The following is a 23,545-nucleotide window of genomic DNA, read 5'->3' as shown; positions in this document are numbered from 1 at the left end:
ACGGGGTAACGTACTTTATTACTATTATTATAACTAATTTAGCTAAGTAGCGTACTGTTAAATTCTCATTTATTTTATGGATTTTTGTTTCCACATTGATTTTCACACACTTATCGGGTTTGTTCTACTGTTCACATTCAGTTGAACGTAAACATGAGAGGCACTGTGCTGTGAGTGTGTGCGCCTGCATGTGGGTGTAGAGTGAAGCTGGGATTGGCCCTCAAGGCTAAATAATCTTATCGGGGTGCATTCTCTGACATGTTGTGGCTCATCAGGTAACACACACACCATTACTTCAAATTTGGTTACTGTGAGAGTAATGAAAACAGATGCTCCTTTTGTAACAACGACCTAATTAAAGGTTACCCTCAGTGTCCTGCTCTGTGCAGTGAAACCACTCTTGCATCTAACTTCCTTGCAGCCAACTTTGTGCAAGAGCTCGTCTCTAATCGAGCCCAGAATTTGGCACTCTGTGTGAATCTTTCATTGTTTCGGTGCTTGGTGCTGCAGGAGAGCTGAGGTTGACATCCCTGCACCCTGCTGAATGCTTTTCATGGCCCTGCATTAACATCACTATGGCACTGACAGAATTACTGCGGTGCTGACTTTAGCTCACTCTGTCCTTTCTGGCGATTCCTTTACTTTTACTTTTCTTTCTTTTTTCCCCCTTTTTTTGGCTAAGTTTCTTACACTTTGTTTTGATGCACTTTAATGTTTACCCCTGTCAGCTATTGTCCTGGTGTTTTGCTGTACATCCATTAAGGTTCTATACTTTTCCTTCTTTACTCATGAACAGTTTTTAATATCTTGTACACCCTTGTATTTTTCAGCCCCCATCGCCTTTGTGTCTTTGGTCCGTGCCATCCATCTCCCCATGGACAGCCTGCAGAGCGGGGCCAGCAAAGGGGCTGCTACCCTTCAAACACCACAGACCACGTCACGTCATAGATGCCACCCTGCCGCCTTTACCGCTCTATGACTGACTGTTGAGGAAACAATAAAGACAAAAATCCTCTGAGCTTGAGCAAAAGGAGCCATGAATCTGCTGCTGTCCCTCACTGTCTTCTGCCTGCTGCCTCTGGCCTTGATGGCCAAGGAAAACTTACCACTGAACTGCATCCCCCGCAGATCTGTGCCTTATCACAGTAAGTGCTGCTCTTTTGTCTTGTGTAACTTGTAACTTGACTTACAGTGCGTCAGCTTGTGTTAGCTCATAATTTGGATTGACTCAAAAGGAAATGGGATTTAATCACTGGTGGTTGCCGAGTTAATCATTTGTCTGCTGTCTCTTTTTTTTCCTTTAGGGGACAATGCTTGTTTCTTTAGTGAGAATGATGTCTATAACTACTCCACCATGCTGTTGATAGAAGATAAAGGCGTGCTCATGCTTGGTGCTAGGGAAAAAGTGTACGCACTTGACCTCTATAACATCTCCCAGAAACGTGCTTCAGTAAGAACACCGTTTTTTTGTTTGTTTGTTTTTCTTTAACAGGCAGCACCCACTTTATTCCTTTTAAAACAATCTCTTTCACCAATCCAGGGCAAGTGCCCAACATAGCCGATAAGACCATTTCCTATACCCATAAACATAAACTATTCTACACTCTTTTTATACTGCCGACACTTTACCCACTTTAAGTCACTTACAGTTATTTATTCACCTATTCAGACACTTTAATTTTAAAACTGTGTAATTTTGAAACTGTGTACATACTGTATATTCTGTGTGTTTATTAGTTATTATTTATTATGTCCTTACATTCAACATCATGCTGCTCTGTTGTATCTTAATTGCCCCTTGGGGATAAATAAAGTCTTTCTGATTCTGATTCTGATAGAACTGTTTCAACATCTATCAAAGAAAAGAAAGCTTAAAATGTTCGCCCATCGCTTGAGCCACTGATGTTATTGGCCCTTTTCATGTGGTTCTGTAAGAAATTCACAGACTCTATCTACCATGAACGCTGAGTAAAAATCAGCTCACAGATCCATTGAAATACATGCTGGTTGTCAAAAGGCAACAAGACAGAACTTATTCCTCACAGCTTTGTTGCAGAGTAGGAGGGAGTAGGGGCGAGCTGGAATTGATCCATCTGTGATCTGGAAATGGTGCTTCCTGAGAGCCTAACTTCAGGAAAACAAAAGACACGGGTTCATTTGTTTAATTCCTCAACAACAGTGTGAACTGATCTAACTCTTCTAATGTGCACAGTCCAATTCTTGATGTATATTTTTTTGTGTGTGATGTGATCATTTAGACACAACCATTTACCAACCACCAGCTTAACAGGAAGCCTCATAACCACAGACTTTTGACACATTTTTCAAAGATGGAAAAAAAACCTGTTTAAAACTTTGTCCTTAAATTACTCTTCCTTCACATGAATTTATCCTGTTTCCACCTCAGATTGCACCTTATTAATGATCAGCTACAGTCAAAAAATGGCAAATATCATGGCGTATTTGACCGTTGATTCTTAACACAGTGTAAACAAAGCTAGCAGACATAGTAAAGCAGATCATCTCATTTGAGCTGCAACACTTCCTCTTCAGCAACAATTTTAGCCACATCTTCACAGTTTAACCATCTTAACAGCCGCTGTGCTTCCTTTAAAAAAAATGTAAACGTTGATAGTATTGTTCTGTATAGCAGAAACCTGTTAGCCCTGAGAAACATGTTCTCCTACCACACAGAGTAGTGTGACCAGTAATGAAAGCAATGTCAGAGTTGTGGACTTGTCTTAACGTTTGTCATCAATCAGTTATTATGACAGGCCCAAACTTTACCCTATTCAACAAAACTTCTATTAATTTTTTTGAAGTGTGACCAAAATTATGTTTTTTATTTTTTAGGTTGCATGGGAAGCAACTCCAACAAAAAAGACAGAATGTAAAAACAAAGGAAAAAATGCAGAGGTTGGTTAATTGTAGTTTTGTACAGGTCAATTTACATTAAGCAGAGGCAGTCACTGGTTCTTGAATTCCTTTTACAGACGGAGTGCTTGAACTATATCAGGATCCTGCATGAGGTGGGAGATGACAGAATGTATGTGTGTGGAACCAATGCTTTTGATCCCGAGTGCAAATACGTGGTGAGATAAATTCCCTAACTGATTGAATAGATGGTTTTTGTGGCTTTTCATCAGCTTCCCAATAAGTGCAGAATAATTCCAAAGATAAAACGGTGTTTGCCGGTGTAGTCCTTTTCAGGTGATGCATTGACTTTTGAAAAGAAGGTGGACGATGGCAAAGGGAAGTGTCCATTTGATCCTTTCCAGAGATACGCTTCAATCATGGCAGGTAGTTAGAAATTTGCCAACTACACTAAGAAACGTGTTGAAAAGATTAGCAGAGCAAACATATTTTCTTTTGCTCTCTGGTCTCGTTAGGTGATGATCTTTACTCAGCCACATCAATGAACTTCCTCGGCTCTGAACCCGCCCTAATGCGCTCGTCTGGTAACATACGGACTGAGTTTAAAAGCTCCTGGCTTAATGGTAAGATATAAAAAAATTTTTTTAACCTATTAGTTGGGTCAAAGTTAAAGTTTTCTTTTCTTCTTGTGCCAGAGCCCACCTTTGTTTCCATGGCTCAGATGCCAGAGGGCAAAGAAAGTGAAAGCGGAGATGACGACAAAGTTTACCTGTTCTTTAGTGAGACCGCTGTGGAGTGCGACTGCTACAACAAACTGGTGGTGTCCCGCGTGGCCCGCGTCTGCAAGGTGATAAAAGGTTTTACATTGCATGCGCTTCCAATGACAATGGCACATAAATGGCACTTACTCCATTTGTGTTCCTGCAGCCCTTTCCGTTGTTTCGTTGCTATGTGTATTTTTCCTCCTGTTATGCATTTCTGTGTTCACAGGGGGATCTTGGCGGTCTAAGGACTTTGCAGAAAAAGTGGACAACCTTCTTGAAAGCTAGAATAGACTGTCCGGTGCTGGAGTCCCAGCTGCCGTACATTATCCGGGACGCATACCGCTGGTGTGACCCCGAGATGGATTGGAAGAGCTGTATTTTTTACACCGTCTTCACAGCACAGTCGTAAGTTTGGATATGTTTGTGTAAGAAGGAAAAGGCTAACTTCCTCTTTTATGTCTTTAGGACACCAGTTGGCTAAGATCTCCTGCATGTTTGGTCTGTGTGTGCTTATTTAAGGGACACATCAGACTTGTCTGCAGTGTGTGCGTACCGCGTGTCAGACATAAGCCGAGTGTTTGCAGAGGGGAAGTACAAGACCCCAGTCCCCGTAGAAACCTCCTTTGTTAAGTGGGTGATGTATAGCGGAGAAGTGCCCGTCCCTCGGCCTGGAGCTGTAAGTCTTCCCAAAATTTTCTTGTGCATTTTTTTTTTAAAAAGAAAACCCTAGCAGGAAGCTGATTCCTTTTTGCACCCCGCTCTCTTTCCTTTTTGTTGATACTTTGCTAGTGTATAAATAATGAAGCTCGTAAAGCGGGAATACATGCAACTTTGGATCTACCAGACCGAACCCTTCAGTTTGTCAAGGACAAGCCCCTCATGGACCAGGTTATCCAGCCAATAGGAGATAAACCTCTACTGGTGCGCAGAGGAGCTACATTCACACAAATCATAGTAAACCAAATGAAAGCTGCAGATGGCAACAAGTACCCCGTGATGTTTATAGGCACAGGTTTGCATCAGTACATCATTCTGTCACTTCCTGTTTATTGTCCATTTTGCTGTTTTTGATGACTTAACAGTGGTAAGCATACTGGACTTTATGCATGTAAATATGTTTTCTTGTTTTTATACAAAAGACAAAGGCACTGTGCTGAAAGCTGTGAACTACGACAGAGAGATGTTCATCATAGAGGAAGTACAAATCTTCCACCCCCCTCAGCCAATCAAGATTCTTAAATTCTCAAATATCACGGTAATTTGAGATAACCATTCATTTAAAAAAGTTTATATCACAACTGATGCCTCAGTAGTGATATAGTTTCAGGAAGTCCAGTACATTTTTATTTTTTTTATCCTTCAGCAAGACTGGATTCATCAAGAATGTGAAAAAACACATATTTAAGTTATTTATAAAGAGTCTTCTCAGAAAGAATAAACAGGTTCAATATGTTTGGTGTCAATGTACATCAGCATCATCGGTGCTCTGTGTTTCTGTCATAGATCCAAGGTGTACACGGTCAGCTCTATGCAGGCTCAGACACTGGAGTAGCCCAGATACCACTGGCCACCTGTGAGAGGTCCTCATCCTGTATGGACTGTGTTCTAGCCAGAGACCCATACTGTGGCTGGAACAGTGCTCTGGGGAAATGTGTTTTCATTTCTAAATCACACCAGTAGGCATCACTCTAAAGATAAGAACCAAGTGATATTGATGTTGTATATTCAAACTAATTTTCCATTTACTTGCTCTTTTTTTTGTAGTGAAATAATTCAAAGTGTGAAAGTTGGAGATGCTTCCCTTTGTCCTGATGCTGGTGAGTTTATTCATGAAACAGAATCTTCTGGAGTTTGCACGTTTCTGCATGTGATCTGTTGCAGTTGTCAAACTGAAAATGGATATATGGGTGTCTCTTGAAATTTCAGACCCTATCAAGCCTGTGAATTTGTCCGTCCGGGAAGGTAAGGACCTGAAGCTCAGCTGTCTACCCCTTTCCAGCTTCGGAAAAATCATGTGGCAGAAGAACAATATCGATCTGACGCCTTCAGCTGCACTTCAGCTACAAGACGGACTTCTGATCCAGAATGTTTCATTAAGCGATGCCGGTCATTACCGCTGCTTGTCTGTGGAGCACTCCAGAGCTAAAAAGCACAGCATAACTGTAATTGAGCATCTGGTCACAATTGAGCTATCAGACTCAGGTGATAGGACACTGGATACCCAAGCTCAGACTGATTGTGCATCAGTTACAGGACTGCAGGTTGCATGTGCTCTTTTGGGGCTTGCTTTTATTGCCCTTTTGGCCTGGAACTTTTACAAAGGCCATCTGTGTCTGCCTTGGAGTTGCTTTAAGAGTAAAAGTGAAGAGCAACCTCAGGAGAGCCAGAACCAGGAGGCTTTACACTCTGGTGTGAGCTACCAAGCTGCACCCAGAGAGGAAAAGTCCGTGGTCATCAGCAGCAACAGTAACAACAACCAACACTGAGAGTCACAAAGCTGAAGCGCATGACATTAACAAAGATAGACTTTAGAGTCAAATCAATGCGGGGGACACCGAAACTGTTTCATTTCTGCCCTGAACTAATGAGAATATGGGTTCAGCGGTAATATTTGCATAGAAACTTGGATGTAAATTTCAAATGCTTGTTTTGATAAATAAAACTGATAAAACTAAGTTATTTTTGGTACAAATATGATGTACTTGAGTTCCTGCCTTTTTGTTTTATATGCAGGTTTGTGCTTAAATTCCTACTAATTGTTAAAGTACCACAGATTGGAATATGTTGCAATGACTTTTGTTAAACAGGGAATGTACAGTAATTGAAATCGAGCCACTTATTCTGTAACCACTAGCTACCAAGACTTTGTTTTATTGTAATTAAACCATTTTTATATGTTCTTTAAGTTGTTTCAGCGAGTTTAAAATGCTTACTGTTTTATCTCTATTGTGAAGTTAGTATGAAACCCATTAACCAGTGGCCAAAAGTAAAAAGGAGAATGAAAAAAAATCTTTAATGTGTAACTTTTTGACTAAATTACAGTTTTGCTTTCTTAGACATCAGTACAGTGATATGAAGCTTTAATACTGCTTTTCTAAGAGAGCAGCTAAAACAAAAACAACAAAGCACCTTTACTGTACAGCATGTGTAAAACCCAGTCACTGGCAGCTTTGGTCCGTACTGATCTGTGGCATTTATCTCCTGTAGCGATACCTCTTGAAGTGGAACCAAAGCTGGAAGATCCCATTGGCGAACTGACAGCGAAAGCCGTGTCGGTGCGAGTACTCCCACTCCCTGTTTACGATCTTAAAAGCAATGTCCTCATACGGCGGGCCCGCGTGGAACCTTAAAATCCCAAAGTCCTTGTTGTCGGGACTGGGCTCGAGGAAGTACTGAGGCGTGGATCGCTTGTCGATCAAATCTGGATAGAAGATGTTGAACTTGTAACCTTGGACTATCTTAGGGGGAGGGTTGTCGAAGTCGTAATGTGTCTGGTTGTACTTGTTCCACTCAAAGCCTGTGTGGACCCTGTTGAAGAAGCGTGGTTTCCTGGGGCGGTATTTGTCTGCCCACAGGTACATTTTCCCAGTGACCGGAAACTCAACGCTGAACTGGGCCTCATCGTTGCCCATGCCTTCCTTGGCCCGTCGCACAAAGGCGTCCTCTGCACTTTCGCTGGCATCACCTGACAGACAGAAAGTGGTAAAACAGTGAGGCTACAGTTCCCAATATGCATGGTTATACATTTCTGCAGGGAGGATGCTTTGCTGTCATCTCATACCTGTGACTTGGAGCTGTCTGCGTGCTAACTGCAGCCGGTGTGCATCTTCCTCTGGGGTGATTGTGTGGGTGTCCAGCGGCAGCTCAGACTGCATGAGCAACGTGGGGCTGTAGCGACCCGAGTCATACTCCGCTTGGCTCTGCTGGATCAGGTCCTCCTCCGTCAGAACAGCCTCCACAACCTCATCCTTTTCCTCTCCATCCTTCTTGTCACCCTTTTCGCCGCCTTCCTCATCTTGGCTTCCTGCTGCAGATGTGGACGGACCCTCCTCTGGCTCAGTTTCAGTGTTTCTCTTTTTCTCTCTACTTTGCCCTCCTCTCTCACTGGAATAAGGAAATGTTGGTTTAGATTTTACAATGCACCTCTTGCAATAGTGCAAAGAGGAATTTGCAACTCAGGTCTGTACATTTTAACTTACTCATCTTCCTCACTCCTAGGCTCCTCTTTGATGATGGGAAACAAAGGTTCACTCTCTACTCCCTGTTCCTGTTTCAGTTTGAACAACTTCTGACGCAACACCTCCTGGTGTCGTTCTCTCAGCCTACAGCATAAAAAGTTAGATTTAGTTTTCAACAATCAGACTTAAGATTACAAATCTCTTCTATAAGAGTGCCCTGGCCAAAAAAGACAGCAGTGTGATATTAAGTTGCATAAAGATGGGACTCAACTTTATTAAGCCAGCCAAAAACAGTGGGCATTGACACATCACTGTCATACCTTGCTCTGGCCATGTAGACTTTGACCTGCTGCAACAGACTCTCCCAATAACCGATATCAAGATTGGATCCTCCAGCCCGAATCTTTGCCTCAATGTTTTGGTGCAGTGCTTGCAGCTGACTGTATGTCTTTCCTTTGAACACAGACTGAACATCTGTGCTCACAGCTGTATTGATGCCCTCACGACGATCACCTGAGAAATAAACGGATAAATTAATACAGTGGAACCTTTGTAATGTCTGCTTGTATTTTAAGAAGTATCGCATTTGGGTAAAAATATTACCAATAACTCAAAATTAGAGGAATAAGTGTATATATATATATATATATATGTGTGTGTCAGCTGTATGCATGCATGCATACATATACTGTGTGTACATAACATTTTAAACCTTAAAACTTACATATTTTTTAAACTTGTATAATTTTTTTAATTTTCTATTTTATCCTTTGTTTTTTTATTTTATATTTTTTGTGCATTTTTATGTTCTTTAACTAATCACTTCTGCCACTTTCATCGCTTTTCGCCTTCTAAGGCACACTTTCACCTGAAGGTTGACTTGCTGCTGGCCTCTTTGTGAAAAATCTATCCAACGACATCGGTTTCTGTCTACTTTTCAAAATGGATCTGAAGTGGGAGAGGCAGACGTCACCAAAATGCTCAATAGCCCGAGCGGTAAAGTTCTTTTCAGGGTGATTTTTTTCGACAAATCGGCCACCCTCTGAAAAGTGCAGAGAATGCACTTGATATCGGCCGATGGTATGACGGCCTCCTCCTCCTCCTTGCTGAATTGTTGCTGTACTGATGAGTGCTGCATCGTCTCCAACTCTTGCAGCTCTGTCGTTGACAGCTCCTCTTGATGTTCATGCACAAGGCCGTTTATATCCTCCTCGTCAACCTCCAGTCCCAGGGTGGTGCCAAGATTTACGATCTCCTCAACCTCGACATCAGATTGAGGTTCCCCCTCCTCCCCCTCAAAGCCTTCAAAATCTCGAGGGGCAACAGCGTCAGGCCACAGCTTCCTCCAGGCAGAATTCAGCGTTCGACGGCTCACCTCCCGCCATGCCAAAGAAATCAACTTGAGGCATGCAACGATGTCGAAATGACTTTTCCAAAACTCCCTGAGGGTGAGCTGCGTACTCTGTTATGTCGGAACACCGTTTGAACATGTGTTTTGTGTACAGTTTCTTAAAATTAGAGATCACTTGCTGGTCCATGGACTGGAGGAGAGGGGTCGTGTTGGGAGGGAGGAAGAGAACCTTGATGAACGAGAACTCCAGGATGTCGTCCTCGAGGCCAGAGGGGTGGGCGGGGGCGTTATCGATGATCAGCAGGCACTTCATGGGGAGATCATCCTCCTCAAGGAACTTCTTGACAGCAGGGCCAAAGACCAAGTTGACCCATTCGACAAAGAACTGTCAGGTCACCCAGGCCTTGGGGTTGGACCTCCACATAACCTCGAGCCTCTCCTTTAAAATTTTGTGTTTCTTGAAGGCACACGGATTTTCTGAGTGGTACACTGGGAGTGGCTTGACCTTACAGTCCCCACTGGCATTAGCACACAGGGCTTGTGGCCTGGCATCTTTATTTCCTCCGCGATGATATACGTACGCGGCTGCATTTTTTTCCAGAAGAGGCCGGTCTCGTCACAGTTGAATACCTGCTGGGGGATGTGGCCTTCTTGATTTATAAGTTCCTCCAATTTTTTAACAAATTCTTCGGCAGCCTTGTGATCGGAACTTGCTGCTACGCCGTGATGCACAACGGAGTGGATGCCAGTCCTCTTCTTGAACCGATCAAACCACCCATGCGATGCACTGAACTCTGGGGAGGTTGGGGGTGCCTCCTGCGAGGACCTTGATGCGGTGTGCTGCTCATTGGAAGCTGCCTTACTTACTAAATCATTATAAATTGAAGACGCCTTCTCGCAAATGATCGTCTCTGTGAGGGTATCGCCAGTCTTTCCCTTGTCTTTAATCCAAACAAGGAGAAGACTTTCCATCTCGTCGTGTATGGGGGTCCTCCTTTTGGACATGATGGTGGTGCCCATTGAAGGTTTACCTGCTTTGATGACTTCTTTTTAGAATTGTTCCTATGGTCGAAGGATTTTGGCCATACTCGCGTGCAATAGCACTAAGTTTCACACCTCGCTCATATTTATCAATAATTTCTCTCTTTGTTTTCATCGAGAGCATTTTACGCTTCCTCTTTTCACTCGCATCACTTGCAGGCCTCATTTTGGATGAACGACAGGCTATAGGCTAATTGCTGCGTCGTTCAAGTGGAACAGTGAAGCGCAAGTACGGAAGCCAAGGGGTTGTCACATAATTCAGAAGGCGTCGTGGGGTTTGTAGGCTCAGCCAATCAGAGCTAGCGGATTTTGTTACGCGGGCGTTTTGACGTAACACAGACAAAAATATTGCCGTTCAGTGCCTTCGTAACTTGAATTTTTTGTGAAACAGGGTATTCGCAAGTCGGGGTTCCACTTTAATTACAGTAATTTAAAAAAAAAAAAGAGAATCATATCAGGAGAAAAGCCATTAGAGAGGGACAATGTGAAGGGTGTCCTACCAGGCCCTTTTCCAGAGGCCTCCAGTTTTCTCAGTTTGCTGATCTCATCCTCAGTGATGGTGGTCATGTCTCTCCAGAAGTCCACGTTCTTGCCCTGTTCCAACTCCATGTACACCTACCAGAACATTGCGCATGCAGTAATCTTTTAATTATGCTGCACTTTAAGATCAGTACATGTTAACATGCATCTTTTGACATGTTTACAGTAAATATGTATAAATATAGATTTACACTAAACAACCTACAGCTGATTTGCCTCTTAATAGCACCTTTATTCTGTGACATTTATATTATTAAGACTTGAAGTGTGAGAGATGGTCGCTTCCTAGGTGGCCATACTAGGTGGTAGCCTGCTAAGCATGAAGTCTGCTAATCTGAGTCCCTGAATTGGACTTCCCCACCATGTTTGAAGTGATTCTGACAAATGGAGAATTTTAAAGCAATTACCAATTAACACCATCTGCTGTGTGGATACTTACACTAATCTGTGCTCAGGTATTTTACAAAGTAAAAGTCAATATTTATGTTAGGACTTAATACTATCTACAGTGCTGTGCAGAAGTCTTGAGCCACCCCTTATCTTTATATCATTAATGACATTATTAGAAAAGGAAGATTGATGCAAACGTACATAGAAATACAGTATATAAAAGGCAAAAAATATACAATTCCAACAAGCTTGAAAGTCAGTATTTTGTATGACCAACTCTCTTAGACAGCTTTCTTGTAATACATAATAATAAGACTTGTAATAAGTAGTCTCCAGGAATAGTTCTCGAAGCTTCCTGAAGGAAATTCAAAGTCCTTCTTTGGATATTTGCTGCCTTTTGTTCAATTCTCTATCAAGATGATCCCACACTGCTTCAATAATGTTAAACTGGGAAGGCCAATTGATAGTGTGTTTGGGATCACTGTCATGAAGCCGCTGCCAATCAGATGCCTTCCAGCATTTTCTTTTCCTGTGTTGATAATTCAGTCAATTCTGACTTCCTGTCCAACACCACTGGTTGAAAAGCAGCCCCAAACTATGACAGAGAGCCCACCATGTTTTACAGAATGTTTTAGACCTCCTCTGTACATGTTAATGACAACTTGAATGAAAAACTTCAAATTTGGATTCATTACTTTACAAGACCTTTTGAACAGATTCAGTCCAGCTGAATACCTAACCCGCTCCTCCCTGTTTCCCTTTCTTCCTCCTTTCCTTCCTGCCACCCCTCCACTGAGACAGTTCTTGACTGAAGTAAAGAAATGTGCTGTGGAGTAACAAAGTGCCTGAAGATTCAATTTCAAATTGGTTGTTTGCCAAGTTGTCTGTCGATGATAAATGGCACATGGCACAGATCCATCCCTTGCGTAAGGTAAGGTCTCTTTTCATGCTCGAATGATTCATGGTGGCTTAACAAACAAAGACTCCTCTGAGAAAGGTCAGGTACAAGGACTGGACTGAAAATAAGCAAAATAGATGCCAGTGATCAAAGAAGAGCACTGAAAGGCCTTCAGGAAGCCAGGAGAACTATTGCTCAAGAGCACTTAAAAAATGTCAATAACATCTAACATCAGGAAGCAAAATATAAAGAAACGGGATAGTTTAAGAATTTTGCACAGTACTATAACATGAGATTTCATAGCAGTAGCTCATAACGCAGTGAGTGGTGTTATGTTTTACATACAGTCTAAACTTGACACTACAAATTGAGATGGGTTTTTAATATTGTATCTGTATGGGCATATTATGAAACACTGTATTAAAATCGGTCCTTTCATAAACAGAACTTTTACACTTTATTTAAGCACATCTACAAACCTTTATGTCCTCTAGCAAGTCGTCCATGTCAGTGACCGTGAGCCCATTGAGGAACGTGTATGGTTCGTGCATTTCCACTGCCAAATCATCATCTTCTGCACTGATGTACTTCGCCAAAAGGTCGATCGGCTTCGCGCGGCCGTCACGAATTCTAATCTTAGACCTGCAGAGACAAAGAACAAGGGTGTGAAGCAGGGTAAATTAGATAAATAGATGTAGAAGGTGGAAGTTTAAACAAACTGATCCAATCATAGGGGAGTAAGAGCCACACTAACCTTAGTTTGGCCTGATGCAGATGGAAGTTGTCTTCCTGTTCAGCCCAGGTCTTGAAATATTCTGCCTCTTTCTCTCTCTGCAGCATTTCCAGCTCCTGCTCTCTCATGGCCTTCTCTCGCTCCCGCTCCAGACGCAGCTGCTTCACCTACATCAACATAAAGTTGGTGTATAAATATGCGGTTCCCAATCTCTAAACTTAAAACTGATCCTCCATGTTTTGCCTGGGAACTGAAATTCGATCCCTTTTTTAAGCTTTTGTATAAAAAGTCAGGCACTGTGTGAGCACTAATGTGGAAGATTTTTATCCCACAGTTCTTACCTTCTGCAGCTCTCTACGGTTCTCCTCCTGAATACATTTGTTCCTTTCTTTGAGCTCTTTCTCTCCGAGATGACCGATACCTTTCTTATCTAACGCCTGAGGAAGCAAAAAGAACCGTGGATGGGATACAAGGTCTCAAAGGCAGGTTATGACAGGCAAATATCCAAACTTTTGCAGTCAGGAACTCACCTTTTGCCATTTAAATGTCCCCAATAAGTTGTTGTCCCCAAAAGGATTGTCTGCATTGGTGTACCCCAGGTACTCCTCACTCCAGCCCATCTTCTCTCTCCTTTTCTTCTCCTTTGCTTCCTTCTTTGCCAACCTTCTGGCCCTCTTCTCCTCTGGCGTCTCAAGAGCTTTCATCATCTCCTTCTGTTTTTTCCTCTCCTCCTTTTCCTTGAGTGCGCCTCTCTCGCAATCAGACTCTGAGCTCTCAGATGACTCACTCGAACTGAAGCGCTGCTTGCCTCTGCCCCGGTCAGACTTCTCTTGGCTTCTCTTACTCCTCCCGCGCTCCCTGTCTTCACTTTTCTTCCTTCGCTCTCGACTTTTGTCGCTGTCTCTGACGCTGTTCTTGTGCCTCTCTTTCTCTCTGTCCCACTCCCTCCTCTGTCTGTCTCTCGGTGGACTCCCTCTCTCAGGACTCCTTCTTCTTCTCCTTTCTCTGTCGCCGCTTCCATCATGGGAGTCAGAACTGGACTGGGATCTTCCCTTTCTCCTCTCTCGGGATGTTGCTCTATGACTCTCCTGTTCCTTTCTCCTCCTTCTCATTTTTGTATTATCTGAATCAGGACTGAGACAGAAAGTGTGATTTAATACAGTAACTGCAGGAATACAATATTAACTACAGAAGAACCACATAACAGGAAACTCTGAAAGTAAGGTCCCATTGAATACAGTTAAAAACCTATTTATTTATTTTATTTATTTATTTATTTTACATGCAATGGAGTTACCATAATAAGTTGATATAGGGATTATATCTACAGAAGGTGTTTCATTCACATAAACACTAACGCCACTGAACATCAGCATTGCTATCAGTTGATTGGATTACTGTGCAGCAGCCTGGCACTCAACCAAGGAAGGGACAAACATCGATACAGCAATATACTGTGCACACATCCCTTTTATGTATATTTTATGCAGTGACAACAAGCCTTATGCTGTACAATGATTTAAACCCTACCTACATCCAATTAAAAATCATACAGAACAACAAAAGATTCAATTCAGAAATATAATTTGCTTTTCAAAAAAGAAGGGTTAATTTAAATTTGATTCCGGCAATACATTTTTAAAAAGCTGATATTGGGGGGGGAAAAAACCCTGATGATCTAATAAGATGCCTTCTCCTTAGGGAGGGGACCCCGAGCTAGACTGCCTCAGTATCTCCCAGCAAGGACTGGAAAGTGTTGTTTGGGTGAAGGGAGTCTGGAATACCCTGCTTAGCCTGCTGCCACTACAACCTTCGGATGATTGATTGATGGATAGACAGAATATCTACGAAGGTCTCACTGGCATGTTGCCTTCTAGTAAGCAATACTGCGCCACACGCACTGGTGGTATGAGTTCTTCAAATAATAAAACAACAGACACATCTTTTTTCTTCCTTTTTAAATGTAAGGCCTTGCTCAGTTCTGCAAGTCAACATCAAATTATATTTAGCGCCTAAGCAAAAGCATAGATACATGCTGATTCCTGGAATTCCCCCCAAAAAGGGTAGTTTTTGTTGGTGTCCTTTCGCTGTCGCAATTCGGACAGAAAAACGTTAGGTTTACGGAGTCACTCGATGTGTTCAAATGAGGCCTGCTAATACCATCATAATATATAAAATCCCAAGTAAGCAGCCAACTCCGATTCGCAAAGCGATTACCTTGATGACCGACCCTTCGACCTGTTCCTCTGACTCTGAGTCTCTCGCCTCCGGTTGCTCTCCGAGCCGCTGCTGGAACCAGAGCGGCCCCTGTGCTGAGGCCGACGTCGGGCCGGAGAGCCATCGCTGGAGTCCCGACTGCAGGATCTTCCCCTACCACGAGCTGCCGTTTTCCAGTCGGCAGACCGACTGTGGTCTCTCCTCTCATCTGGGGATCTAGACTTGTTTCCTCTTGACTTGTTCAGCCGATCTCGGCTCCGACTTCTGGACTTGGAGCGAGCCCGACGTCGAGACATAGAACTCATTGCGAACTTTCTCTCAATAGGGGGTCCCAACACCAGTTTGTCGCATAAATAAGATGTAACAAATGGGCCTTTTTAAGACATATTATGTTTGTACCAGGTTAAACGGCACTGGAACGATTAAAAAGCAAATAATGTCAATATTTCAAATTTTTTAGGTCATATTTTAAAAAATAAAAAATAAAATAAACCCGTTATATATTTAACTAGTTAACGGGGCAGCGAAGGGGCCCCTCAAAGGGGCTTTCTGTGAAATGGCGCGTATTATTTACGTCACGAGAACCTTGAGAAAAATAAACTAGAAACAAATGCCCCGCTGTTTATTAACTGCTGTTTTTATGAAATCCACACCCCTCCTCGGAGTACCATCTGAATACAACTGAGAACCGTCAGTGTGTTGAAATAATTTCAGGGTGAAAACAGCTCAGAAGCACGAACAATATTTGGCGTTTTTGTGACGTCAGAAAGTGGCAAATGCAGTTCCCTAAATTCTCTCTCAAATAAAATGTTAAAGAATTATTGCTCTAAAAGCTATCATTTTTTTCTGGGTAAATTTAATTTTATATAAACTTATGTAATAAGACAGTTGAATGCGTCACCGCACGCCTTCTTTGCTGCTCTAAAGGGGAAAAATAATGTTGACAGGTGGAAATTGGACTACAAATCCCGCATATCACAGGGCGCCATTGCCTGTTTGTAGAGGAAAGGGGACTCCTTTCAGCAACATTCTTCTCTATCCTGTCTTCTCTTATGGCCGTATGAGCTATATTTTCCGGCTGTTGCCGTAAAGAATTTATGGGTTTGGGTATATAGGTGTGTTTTCTGTCCTAGCCTGGCTCTTGTATGCGGTTAGGAAGTATTCGCGCCGCGCTAGGATCGGTTCGATCTGGTTGGTGAGGTAGGGCTTGTTAGCTAGCTCCCATTAGCCTACAGCTATCAGTAGATTTACGGCTTATATCCGCGGCTGTTCTGCCAGGTAGATCAGCTAAAGCTGGAGGCGCGGGTCTGACACAATGGTTGGTCAGTTGCAGATTTCTCTGAGTGTTGACATTGGTAAATAATTCCTCTGTTTCGGGGACAGATCAACGCCACCTTTGTTTGGCTCGAGCACAGCCTGACACGTTTGGCCTGTTTTATTGTCTCGGTACTGTTGTTGTTGTTTTCGGGGAAGGCTGCTTGGCTTATTAGGCTGACTTTGCCGTGTTCGCGTGAACAGAAGGAAACTGTCCGCTGTTCACTCCAGAATATCCCGACAGCCACCCAGACCTCCACCAACAACAACATTATGGCGCAACCCGACGCCCCTCATGTAGCCAGTTCACAGAAAGCACTCATGCTGGAACTGAAGAGCCTTCAGGAGGAGCCCGTGGAGGGATTCAAAATAACACTGGTGGACGAGGCTGATTTATACAACTGGGAAGTGGCCATTTTTGGACCACCAAACACTCACTATGAAGGGGGATATTTCAAGGTAAGAAAGCCAAAGTGGTGTGATTACTTCACTTAATGTAATACAATACACAGGCTTTACTGAATGAATAAAGATTGCCACACAACTCAAGCCCCAAAGGTCTCTTTTTGTCCTAGGCTCGAATCAAGTTTCCTCTAGACTACCCTTACTCCCCTCCGGCTTTCCGCTTCCTCACCAAGATGTGGCACCCCAACATCTATGAGGTAACAACTTGACATACTTGAATGCCCTCCCACTGCTGTTTGTGATGTGAGCAGCTGTCCTAGGCTTGCCTCATGATTCATATGATCAAATACCACTTGCATCATGGGGCCCATTAGACCCATTAAAAAAATGTGTTTGTTTGTTTTTGAAGCCACCATACATATCTGAGCTGCTGACATATGTTCCCTTAAGGTTGCTGGCAGTTAAAATATATATATATATATATATATATATATATATTTTTTTTTTTATTTATTTATTTGTGTGGTGTGTTTAGTATTTTTATACAGGACTTTATCAGATCCTTTTTTTTTTCTTTCTTTTTTTTTTAAAAAGTGCTCTATAACTAAAATTTGACTGAATCACATTAGAAGGAGCTTTCTTTCCCCTCTGTGTCTTTTTAGAATGGAGATGTGTGTATTTCTATACTGCACCCTCCAGTGGACGACCCACAGAGCGGAGAGCTGCCTTCAGAGAGATGGAATCCCACCCAGAACGTCCGGTTAGCACTCCTTCATTATCTCTCATGTCTCTCCTTTCTTGGGTACCTCCCGTCTTTGTCCTGTCTCAGCCACTTCAATAATTTACCTGAGTCAGAGTCTTATCGCATGACATTCGTCTTCATTGGCTTCTTTTTACTTGTATCTAGAAACTGAATCCATATGTGGGCATTCAATGTATTATACACCTTGTTAGTTCAAGCAGTTTGAGTCGCCTGTTGTTTTTTGCAGTATGGAGGCATTATCCATGCACAAGTTATTACACAAAAATACAAAAGTCACCATTTCTGAACATGCTGAACATTCAGTGACAATATTAGCGTTGTTTCGCGTTGTTGTCTTCGGACAGGGGTCGGCAACCTGCGGCTCTTTAGTCCTTATGGTGCGGCTCCGCGTGGTTTGGGAAAATAAATTAAAAGTATTTAGCTGAAGTGTATTTTATTTATGTTAGTTCTTTTTTTAACATGTAGTTCTAAATTGTTAGATTATTGTGATATTGAAATATAAAAATACAATTATATTCTATTATTTCTTCATCGCTCAAAATAAGCGTCACACTCGCGGAAGCCAGTATACCCGCCGAAACGCCGTGCATTTATCGAGACTTTGAACCCCAGATAGGCCAATTATGGATCTTCGGATCCACATTATGTCAGCAGCTGTTCTCCACCGTGAACTATGTTAAAAACAAACACTGCTCACGCCTCACAGATGACAGCTTACAGTCTTGCGTAAAGATGAAAGTGACTTCGTACAGCCCCGATTTGCGGACGCTGTGCGCAGAGGTTCAGGAGCAGAAGTCCCATTGTAAACATATCACGGCAGACCCGACGATGTTTGCATGAACATGCTTTTCAGCATCTCTTTATTGACCACTTTTCACACACGGTTGCTGTGCGCACACAGACGGCTGCAGCTTTTCAGCTCACAGCTCGACACACACCAACAACAGCATAGATCGCACAGACGTTAAATCGGCGAGGCGTGATTGCGGGTGCCGCTCAGGTGCGTCCGCCTCCCCTGCAGCGGCGCTGCAGACCACGCCCCGCCACACACATTAACCAGGTAAAATACATATTTAGGCAGAATTTTGTAAATATCTATTTTTCTTTCTTTTCCTTTTTTTTTTTTTTTTTTAGCAGCATAGTGCTTTTATTTTTTAAAAGTCAGGTCAAGGCTCCAAAAGCCCAAAGGCGATATAAGGGTGGCGGCTCACAGTTTTTGTTTGCTACATGGATCATTTTAGTTCAGCTGGGTGTCTTTCCTCTTGTTATATTTCTTTAAGAGTTCAAAATGCGTTAATTACATAAATAAAATGTAGTTTTACACACCTTAGTTGTTCACACAAAGCATAAAGGTAAAAACAATATATACAGTGTTATCTTCATTTTAGATTTCAAAAAGTATTTGCGGCTCCCAGTGTTTTCTTTTGCGTGGAAACCGGGTCCAAATGGCTCTTTTGGTGTTAAAGATTGCTGACCCCTGTCTTAGGACAACAATCCTCCTCAACCTTGTTTAAATAAGATTTACAAAGGCGTAGAGGTCTGTTTTAATCAAAACAGTCCAGTGTTCTAGTTGCTCATTGTTTTATCCAGAGCAAGTTACCTCACTGTCATTTACAGCATTTTTGAAAAATTTAAAATAATCTATTATCTGCCAGAATAATTAGCATTATATCCATAATTGGTGACTCTTTATCCATATTTCTAAATTCACCCAATACTAAAATAAAATATGTTTAAAAAAATGAACATAAGGGAGAAAGTAGAAATTAGTTCCTTTTTTTTCTTTTTGTTTTAATTCCCATAACTTGTGTGTTCATGTCCTGCAGTACATGCCATGCTGACTGCCACCTTTGTGTTTGCTTCCAGGACCATTCTGCTGAGTGTGATCTCACTGCTGAATGAACCGAACACCTTTTCTCCTGCCAATGTGGACGCGTCTGTCATGTACCGCAAATGGAGAGACAGCAAAGGCAAAGACCGGGAGTATGTGGAGATCATCAGGTAAACAGTTTGCATGATTCACAGTTCAAAGAAATGGTGTAAACTCAGTCGCTGTGCAAAACAAAAGTCATTTCATGTCAGATGTATCCCGTAGTTATGGAGAAGATTTTACTGATTCAGAGGGTCAAACTAATGCCTTGCATCAAGCAGAGAAATACAGCTGTAGTGATTGTTGAAACAGCTAAAACTGTCCAGTGCATTATTAAATCTTGGTAAACCGCCATTCTTCTGGGAATAAATGTGTTCTGAAAATAAAAATCTTGAATGTTCAAAGCTGGAGTTCACTTAAACATTTGGCAAAATCAAATTGTGAAAGAGTGTTAGCAAATCCACTGCAGGTGTTTTTTAAGTGCCACAAAAAAAACCTCCAGAGGGAAGTACCTCGGAGGCGACCTAACCAGATGACTGTTGTGGGTGTGTGGACTCTGTACTTATAAAATATTGATAGCATAAAGGTAACATTTTGCATGGCTTCAATCATGTAGCAAAAGATCAGCTGACTCTTGGCGGATAAGGTGGGAACTTTTCTTCAGATTTGGTTGATATTTTATGGAAAGACAGAAAATGATAGTAAATCTCCAGCTGTTTGTAATGACGCCACTCTGATCTCCCCTCAGAAAACAAGTGTTGGCTACCAAGGCTGAAGCTGAGCGCGATGGCGTGAAAGTGCCCACTACGCTGGCGGAGTACTGCGTCCGCACACGCGCCCCAGCCCCCGACGAAGGCTCCGACCTCTTCTATGACTATTGCTACGACGAAGACGACGTGGAAGGCGAGGATGGCGACTGTTGCTATGACGAAGACGACTCGGGCAATGAGGAGTCCTGACGCGCTTTTTTTGCGGCAGGCACCCCGATCTTAGCTGACGTGTGCTACCCTTCCTCTCTCTGCCCGGGTTGCCAGATATTCTAGGTTTACAACCAAGAAAGATTGGAAGCTTCCCTCCTCTAAACCAACACAGAGCTTTTTTCCTCTCGCCTCTGAATGCGTCTTGGAGGTTGAAATTGATGCCTTGCTGAGGAAGGCTCTGACCTGGTAAGATTTGCACCAGCACAAAAGTCACCAGTTTCTTCAGTTTTTATCATCACCTAAATCCTTACTTTGAGGAAAACAAAACAAAAAAACATAACTCTCACATACCCTGCCGAGTTTCTCAGTCCCATGTATAGTGTAAGGTGTTGTGGGGTTAAAAAAACAAACAAAAAAACCCAACTGTCAACAATAGCAACATTTGCACTGGTGCAAACACTTCCAAACATTTCTCAGCCTGTCTTTTGCATATCTTTCTTTCCCTAATTGTAACTGGCTATTGCTCACTGCTAGTTGGTCACAGTGATGAACAGAAGATTGAGGACTTCAAACAGCACGTTTGGTGTGCTGCAAATATTCTGTTTTTTGGTTTGTTTGTTCTTTTTTTCTCCCCTCTCCAAGTGTCACAGTCTGTTCCGCTTTGATAGGACAAGACCTTAATTGTCACATGACGATGTTTTCAAAGTTCCTGTGCATGCCGGAACTTCTTTTCAAAGCTTTTTGTCTCTTTTACTGGTGGACTGTTTATCTACGTCATGATCCGCGTGATGACAAAGACTTCAACAACAAGGACTCTCTGCCCGGAGGACCGGCTGGCTCAATCGGAAGGTCAAATCCTCACGTGAACTTTTTTTTTTTCTTTTTTTTTTTCCTAACATGAAGTTGATCTTTGCCGTGTTTTCTTCTGGTTACTGTTGGATGTATTTCTCCTGTCATTTTAAGTGTAGGGTTGTGTTATTTGAAGTAGTTCCGATTAAGAGTTGTGTAGGATGATCACGAGGGAGTTGTTGGGGCGGAGCTAATTATTGATCAGAATTGCATTTCTCCTCGGGAGAGGTCACTCGCTGATGGGCCCCACTTGACCCAAAGACCAAAAGAAGTGTGTTTTAAAGAAAGCCCAAAACATTTGGTAACCGTTTGTTGCACTCTGTTTGCTCTTTGTGTTCTCTCTTGCAAGCTTGTTTTCATTTTACTGTTTTCTTCAGATAGATGTTATGCCTGTGTTTTGTTTTTTTTGTTTTCTGCTTGAGAATGAGTTATGTGATGACGAGATTATTAGGTTTGATTGACAGAAACAATTGTAGGTATTGTCTCATAATCTATGATCCCACACTTCTCAACAAGGTTTTTTTCTTTTCTTTTCTTTTTTTCTCCTGCCAGTCCTCGGAAGTGAACAAGACCATCATGTTTTATTCTTCCATTGCTATTCTGTCTTAGTTGAGATTGGACTTTTTTCTTCTTTTTTTCTTCAAGAGTGTGTGTGTGGGTGTGCTCTGTGTGAACTTTTTCATCAGCAATATTGATTGTTTTAATTAAATTGGGAAGTCATACTGAATTTCTCAGGATAATGAATTACATGTGACACAACAATTGAGAAAAAGTAACTATTTTCCTCTTTCGGTGGTCTTCAGTGTTGGTTTGCATCTTTAACAGGAACCGTGACAGATATGCACATATAGCTGTATGAATGATTACTATGTTGTTTTATTCACCTGTGTATTTTTTTTTTTATTTTTCAGCTATTTAAAAACTGAAAAAATAAAGATTTATTTGGAAGAAAAAAAACCCCACAGTGCTTTTTCTTCTGTTTCACTTGATTTGTATGCCTGCATTTAAACGGGTTACTTTTTGTATTAAGAATTTTTAATATTTTGGTTTTATTATTAGTAAAGCTGCATAGCTATTTATAAAAAAGGTTATAAGGTAAAGGCTGCTTCTTCTTGATTCCTTAATACATAATTGGGGCGGTTGTGGCTCAAGAGTTGGGAGTTTGCCTTGTAATTGGAACCGGTTCGAGCCCCGGCTTGGACAGTCTCGGTCGTTGTGTCCTTGGGCAAGACACTTCACCCGTTGCCTACTGGTGGTGGTCAGAGGGCCCAGTGGCGTCAGTGTCCAGCAGCCTCGCCTCTGTCAGTGCGCCCCAGGGTGGCTGTGGCTACAATGTAGCTTGCCATCACCAGTGTGTGAATGGGTGGATGACTGAATGTGTAAAGCGCTTTGGGGTCCTTAGGGACTAGTAAAGCGCTATACAAATACAGGCCATTTACAGGTTTCATGTTGGAGCATGTGTCATGTTATTTGCCACTACGTGTTGAAATCCACTGATTTCACAACAGACTGCACCGTTTGCTTCACAAGCTGTGTGCAGCAGCTCTCAATGTGAAGATCTATTTTTATTTATTTCTAGTTCATTATGTTATTCTTATTTTGTACACTTCTGCGTACTTTGTGCTACAGAAACAGTTATAGTACCAAAACCTTTTCTGGAGACGTATGCTTATGCTTTTCTTTTTTGTAACTTTCATCAATTCACCTGATTGGTGGGAATCAAACTCAGCAGATTTAGACATGACTGTAAAAGACAGTGATATAAGCAGACTGAGTGGTATAGAAACAAGCAGGCACACAGGCTGACACCAATCAGAAACTGCTTTGAATATTTCAAATATTTTTAAGCATTTCAGGCAAAATCTTCAAATTTTCTGCATTCACATTGCTTTTTTTTTTTTTTAGTTAGTTAGTTAGTTACTGTTGCTTCACTTAATATTTTCTCTTTTTCTGACTATACTCTAAACTGTAGAGATGGTTGTGTGGGAAAATCCCAGTAGACCAGCTCATCTGGGACCAACAACTATGGTACGTTCAGAGTCCCTAAATCACTTTTCATTCTCATTCTGATCCTCGGTTTGAACTTCAGGAGGTTGTCTTGACCATGTCTGCACAAATAAATGGACTGAGCTACTGCCATATTATTGGCTGCTTAGATCTTTCCATTAAGGAGCTCTGTGGTGCGCCTAATAAAGTGACGGGGAATTGTATCCATAAAACAGTCTTCATTCACAATGTAGTGCTATTAAAATGATTTTCAAATAATAATGTTAACTTAAGATAATTTATTACAAAAAAATGTTTATTTCTTAAGATATCCATCATTTTGTTTATTAGCCTTAATTTATTAAGAGACCTTTAGCATTCGTTGGTATATATGTAACAACTTGGAGGTTCAATGTGGAACGTCTTCTGAACACAGAGGTGAAGTCTTAATT

The 23,545-nt window shown here is 41.9% G+C and overlaps 3 protein-coding genes across 3 annotated transcripts; 2 read left to right on the top strand and 1 right to left on the bottom strand.

The window, feature by feature from the left end:
• Nucleotides 1–1,014: 1,014 nt before the first annotated feature.
• Nucleotides 1,015–6,647, top strand: sema4e (semaphorin 4e). The gene is made up of 15 exons (XM_085142015.1): nt 1,015–1,145; nt 1,305–1,450; nt 2,854–2,916; nt 2,994–3,092; nt 3,201–3,300; nt 3,390–3,497; nt 3,570–3,721; nt 3,865–4,043; nt 4,158–4,314; nt 4,428–4,650; nt 4,778–4,893; nt 5,142–5,314; nt 5,403–5,455; nt 5,565–6,556; nt 6,616–6,647. Exons 1-14 carry the CDS (start codon nt 1,037–1,039, stop codon nt 6,122–6,124), a joined length of 2,238 nt encoding a protein of 745 aa, XP_084998141.1. The 5' UTR covers nt 1,015–1,036; the 3' UTR covers nt 6,125–6,556; nt 6,616–6,647.
• cactin lies at nt 2,558–15,338 on the bottom strand. Its single transcript, XM_085142016.1, has 10 exons — nt 14,987–15,338; nt 13,300–13,903; nt 13,111–13,206; nt 12,791–12,936; nt 12,516–12,678; nt 10,709–10,823; nt 8,137–8,329; nt 7,838–7,960; nt 7,420–7,742; nt 2,558–7,323 (listed from the first exon to the last, which is right to left on the bottom strand). The coding sequence occupies exons 1-10, from the start codon at nt 15,289–15,291 to the stop codon at nt 6,833–6,835; spliced, it is 2,559 nt and encodes an 852-aa protein (XP_084998142.1). The 5' UTR covers nt 15,292–15,338; the 3' UTR covers nt 2,558–6,832.
• A 623-nt stretch (nt 15,339–15,961) lies between these two features.
• LOC146497906 (ubiquitin-conjugating enzyme E2 R1-like) lies at nt 15,962–22,064 on the top strand. Its single transcript, XM_085142024.1, has 5 exons — nt 15,962–16,759; nt 16,876–16,962; nt 17,368–17,465; nt 19,335–19,469; nt 20,087–22,064. The coding sequence occupies exons 1-5, from the start codon at nt 16,574–16,576 to the stop codon at nt 20,295–20,297; spliced, it is 717 nt and encodes a 238-aa protein (XP_084998150.1). The 5' UTR covers nt 15,962–16,573; the 3' UTR covers nt 20,298–22,064.
• The last annotated feature ends 1,481 nt before the right edge of the window (nt 22,065–23,545 follow it).

Source organism: Neolamprologus multifasciatus, chromosome 18 (assembly GCF_963576455.1).
Source record: "Neolamprologus multifasciatus chromosome 18, fNeoMul1.2, whole genome shotgun sequence".
Lineage (NCBI taxonomy): Eukaryota > Metazoa > Chordata > Actinopteri > Cichliformes > Cichlidae > Neolamprologus > Neolamprologus multifasciatus.
The sequence above is the reverse complement of the archived record's forward strand: the minus strand, read 5'-3'. Positions and strand labels throughout refer to the sequence as shown.

Excerpts from the sequence above, each read along its gene's own strand:
- sema4e (XM_085142015.1), top strand. The coding sequence starts at position 1,037 with ATGAATCTGCTGCTGTCCCTCACTGTCTTCTGCCTGCTGCCTCTGGCC. Across the intron at positions 3,301-3,389 it reads ATACGCTTCAATCATGGCAG|GTGATGATCTTTACTCAGCC; the intron begins GTAGTTAGAAAT and ends TGGTCTCGTTAG. Across the intron at positions 5,456-5,564 it reads TTCCCTTTGTCCTGATGCTG|ACCCTATCAAGCCTGTGAAT; the intron begins GTGAGTTTATTC and ends TTGAAATTTCAG.
- cactin (XM_085142016.1), bottom strand. The coding sequence starts at position 15,291 with ATGAGTTCTATGTCTCGACGTCGGGCTCGCTCCAAGTCCAGAAGTCGG. Across the intron at positions 12,679-12,790 it reads CTGCATCAGGCCAAACTAAG|GTCTAAGATTAGAATTCGTG; the intron begins GTTAGTGTGGCT and ends TTGTCTCTGCAG. Across the intron at positions 7,961-8,136 it reads GTCTACATGGCCAGAGCAAG|GCTGAGAGAACGACACCAGG; the intron begins GTATGACAGTGA and ends TTTATGCTGTAG.
- LOC146497906 (XM_085142024.1), top strand. The coding sequence starts at position 16,574 with ATGGCGCAACCCGACGCCCCTCATGTAGCCAGTTCACAGAAAGCACTC. Across the intron at positions 16,963-17,367 it reads GGCACCCCAACATCTATGAG|AATGGAGATGTGTGTATTTC; the intron begins GTAACAACTTGA and ends GTGTCTTTTTAG. Across the intron at positions 19,470-20,086 it reads GAGTATGTGGAGATCATCAG|AAAACAAGTGTTGGCTACCA; the intron begins GTAAACAGTTTG and ends ATCTCCCCTCAG.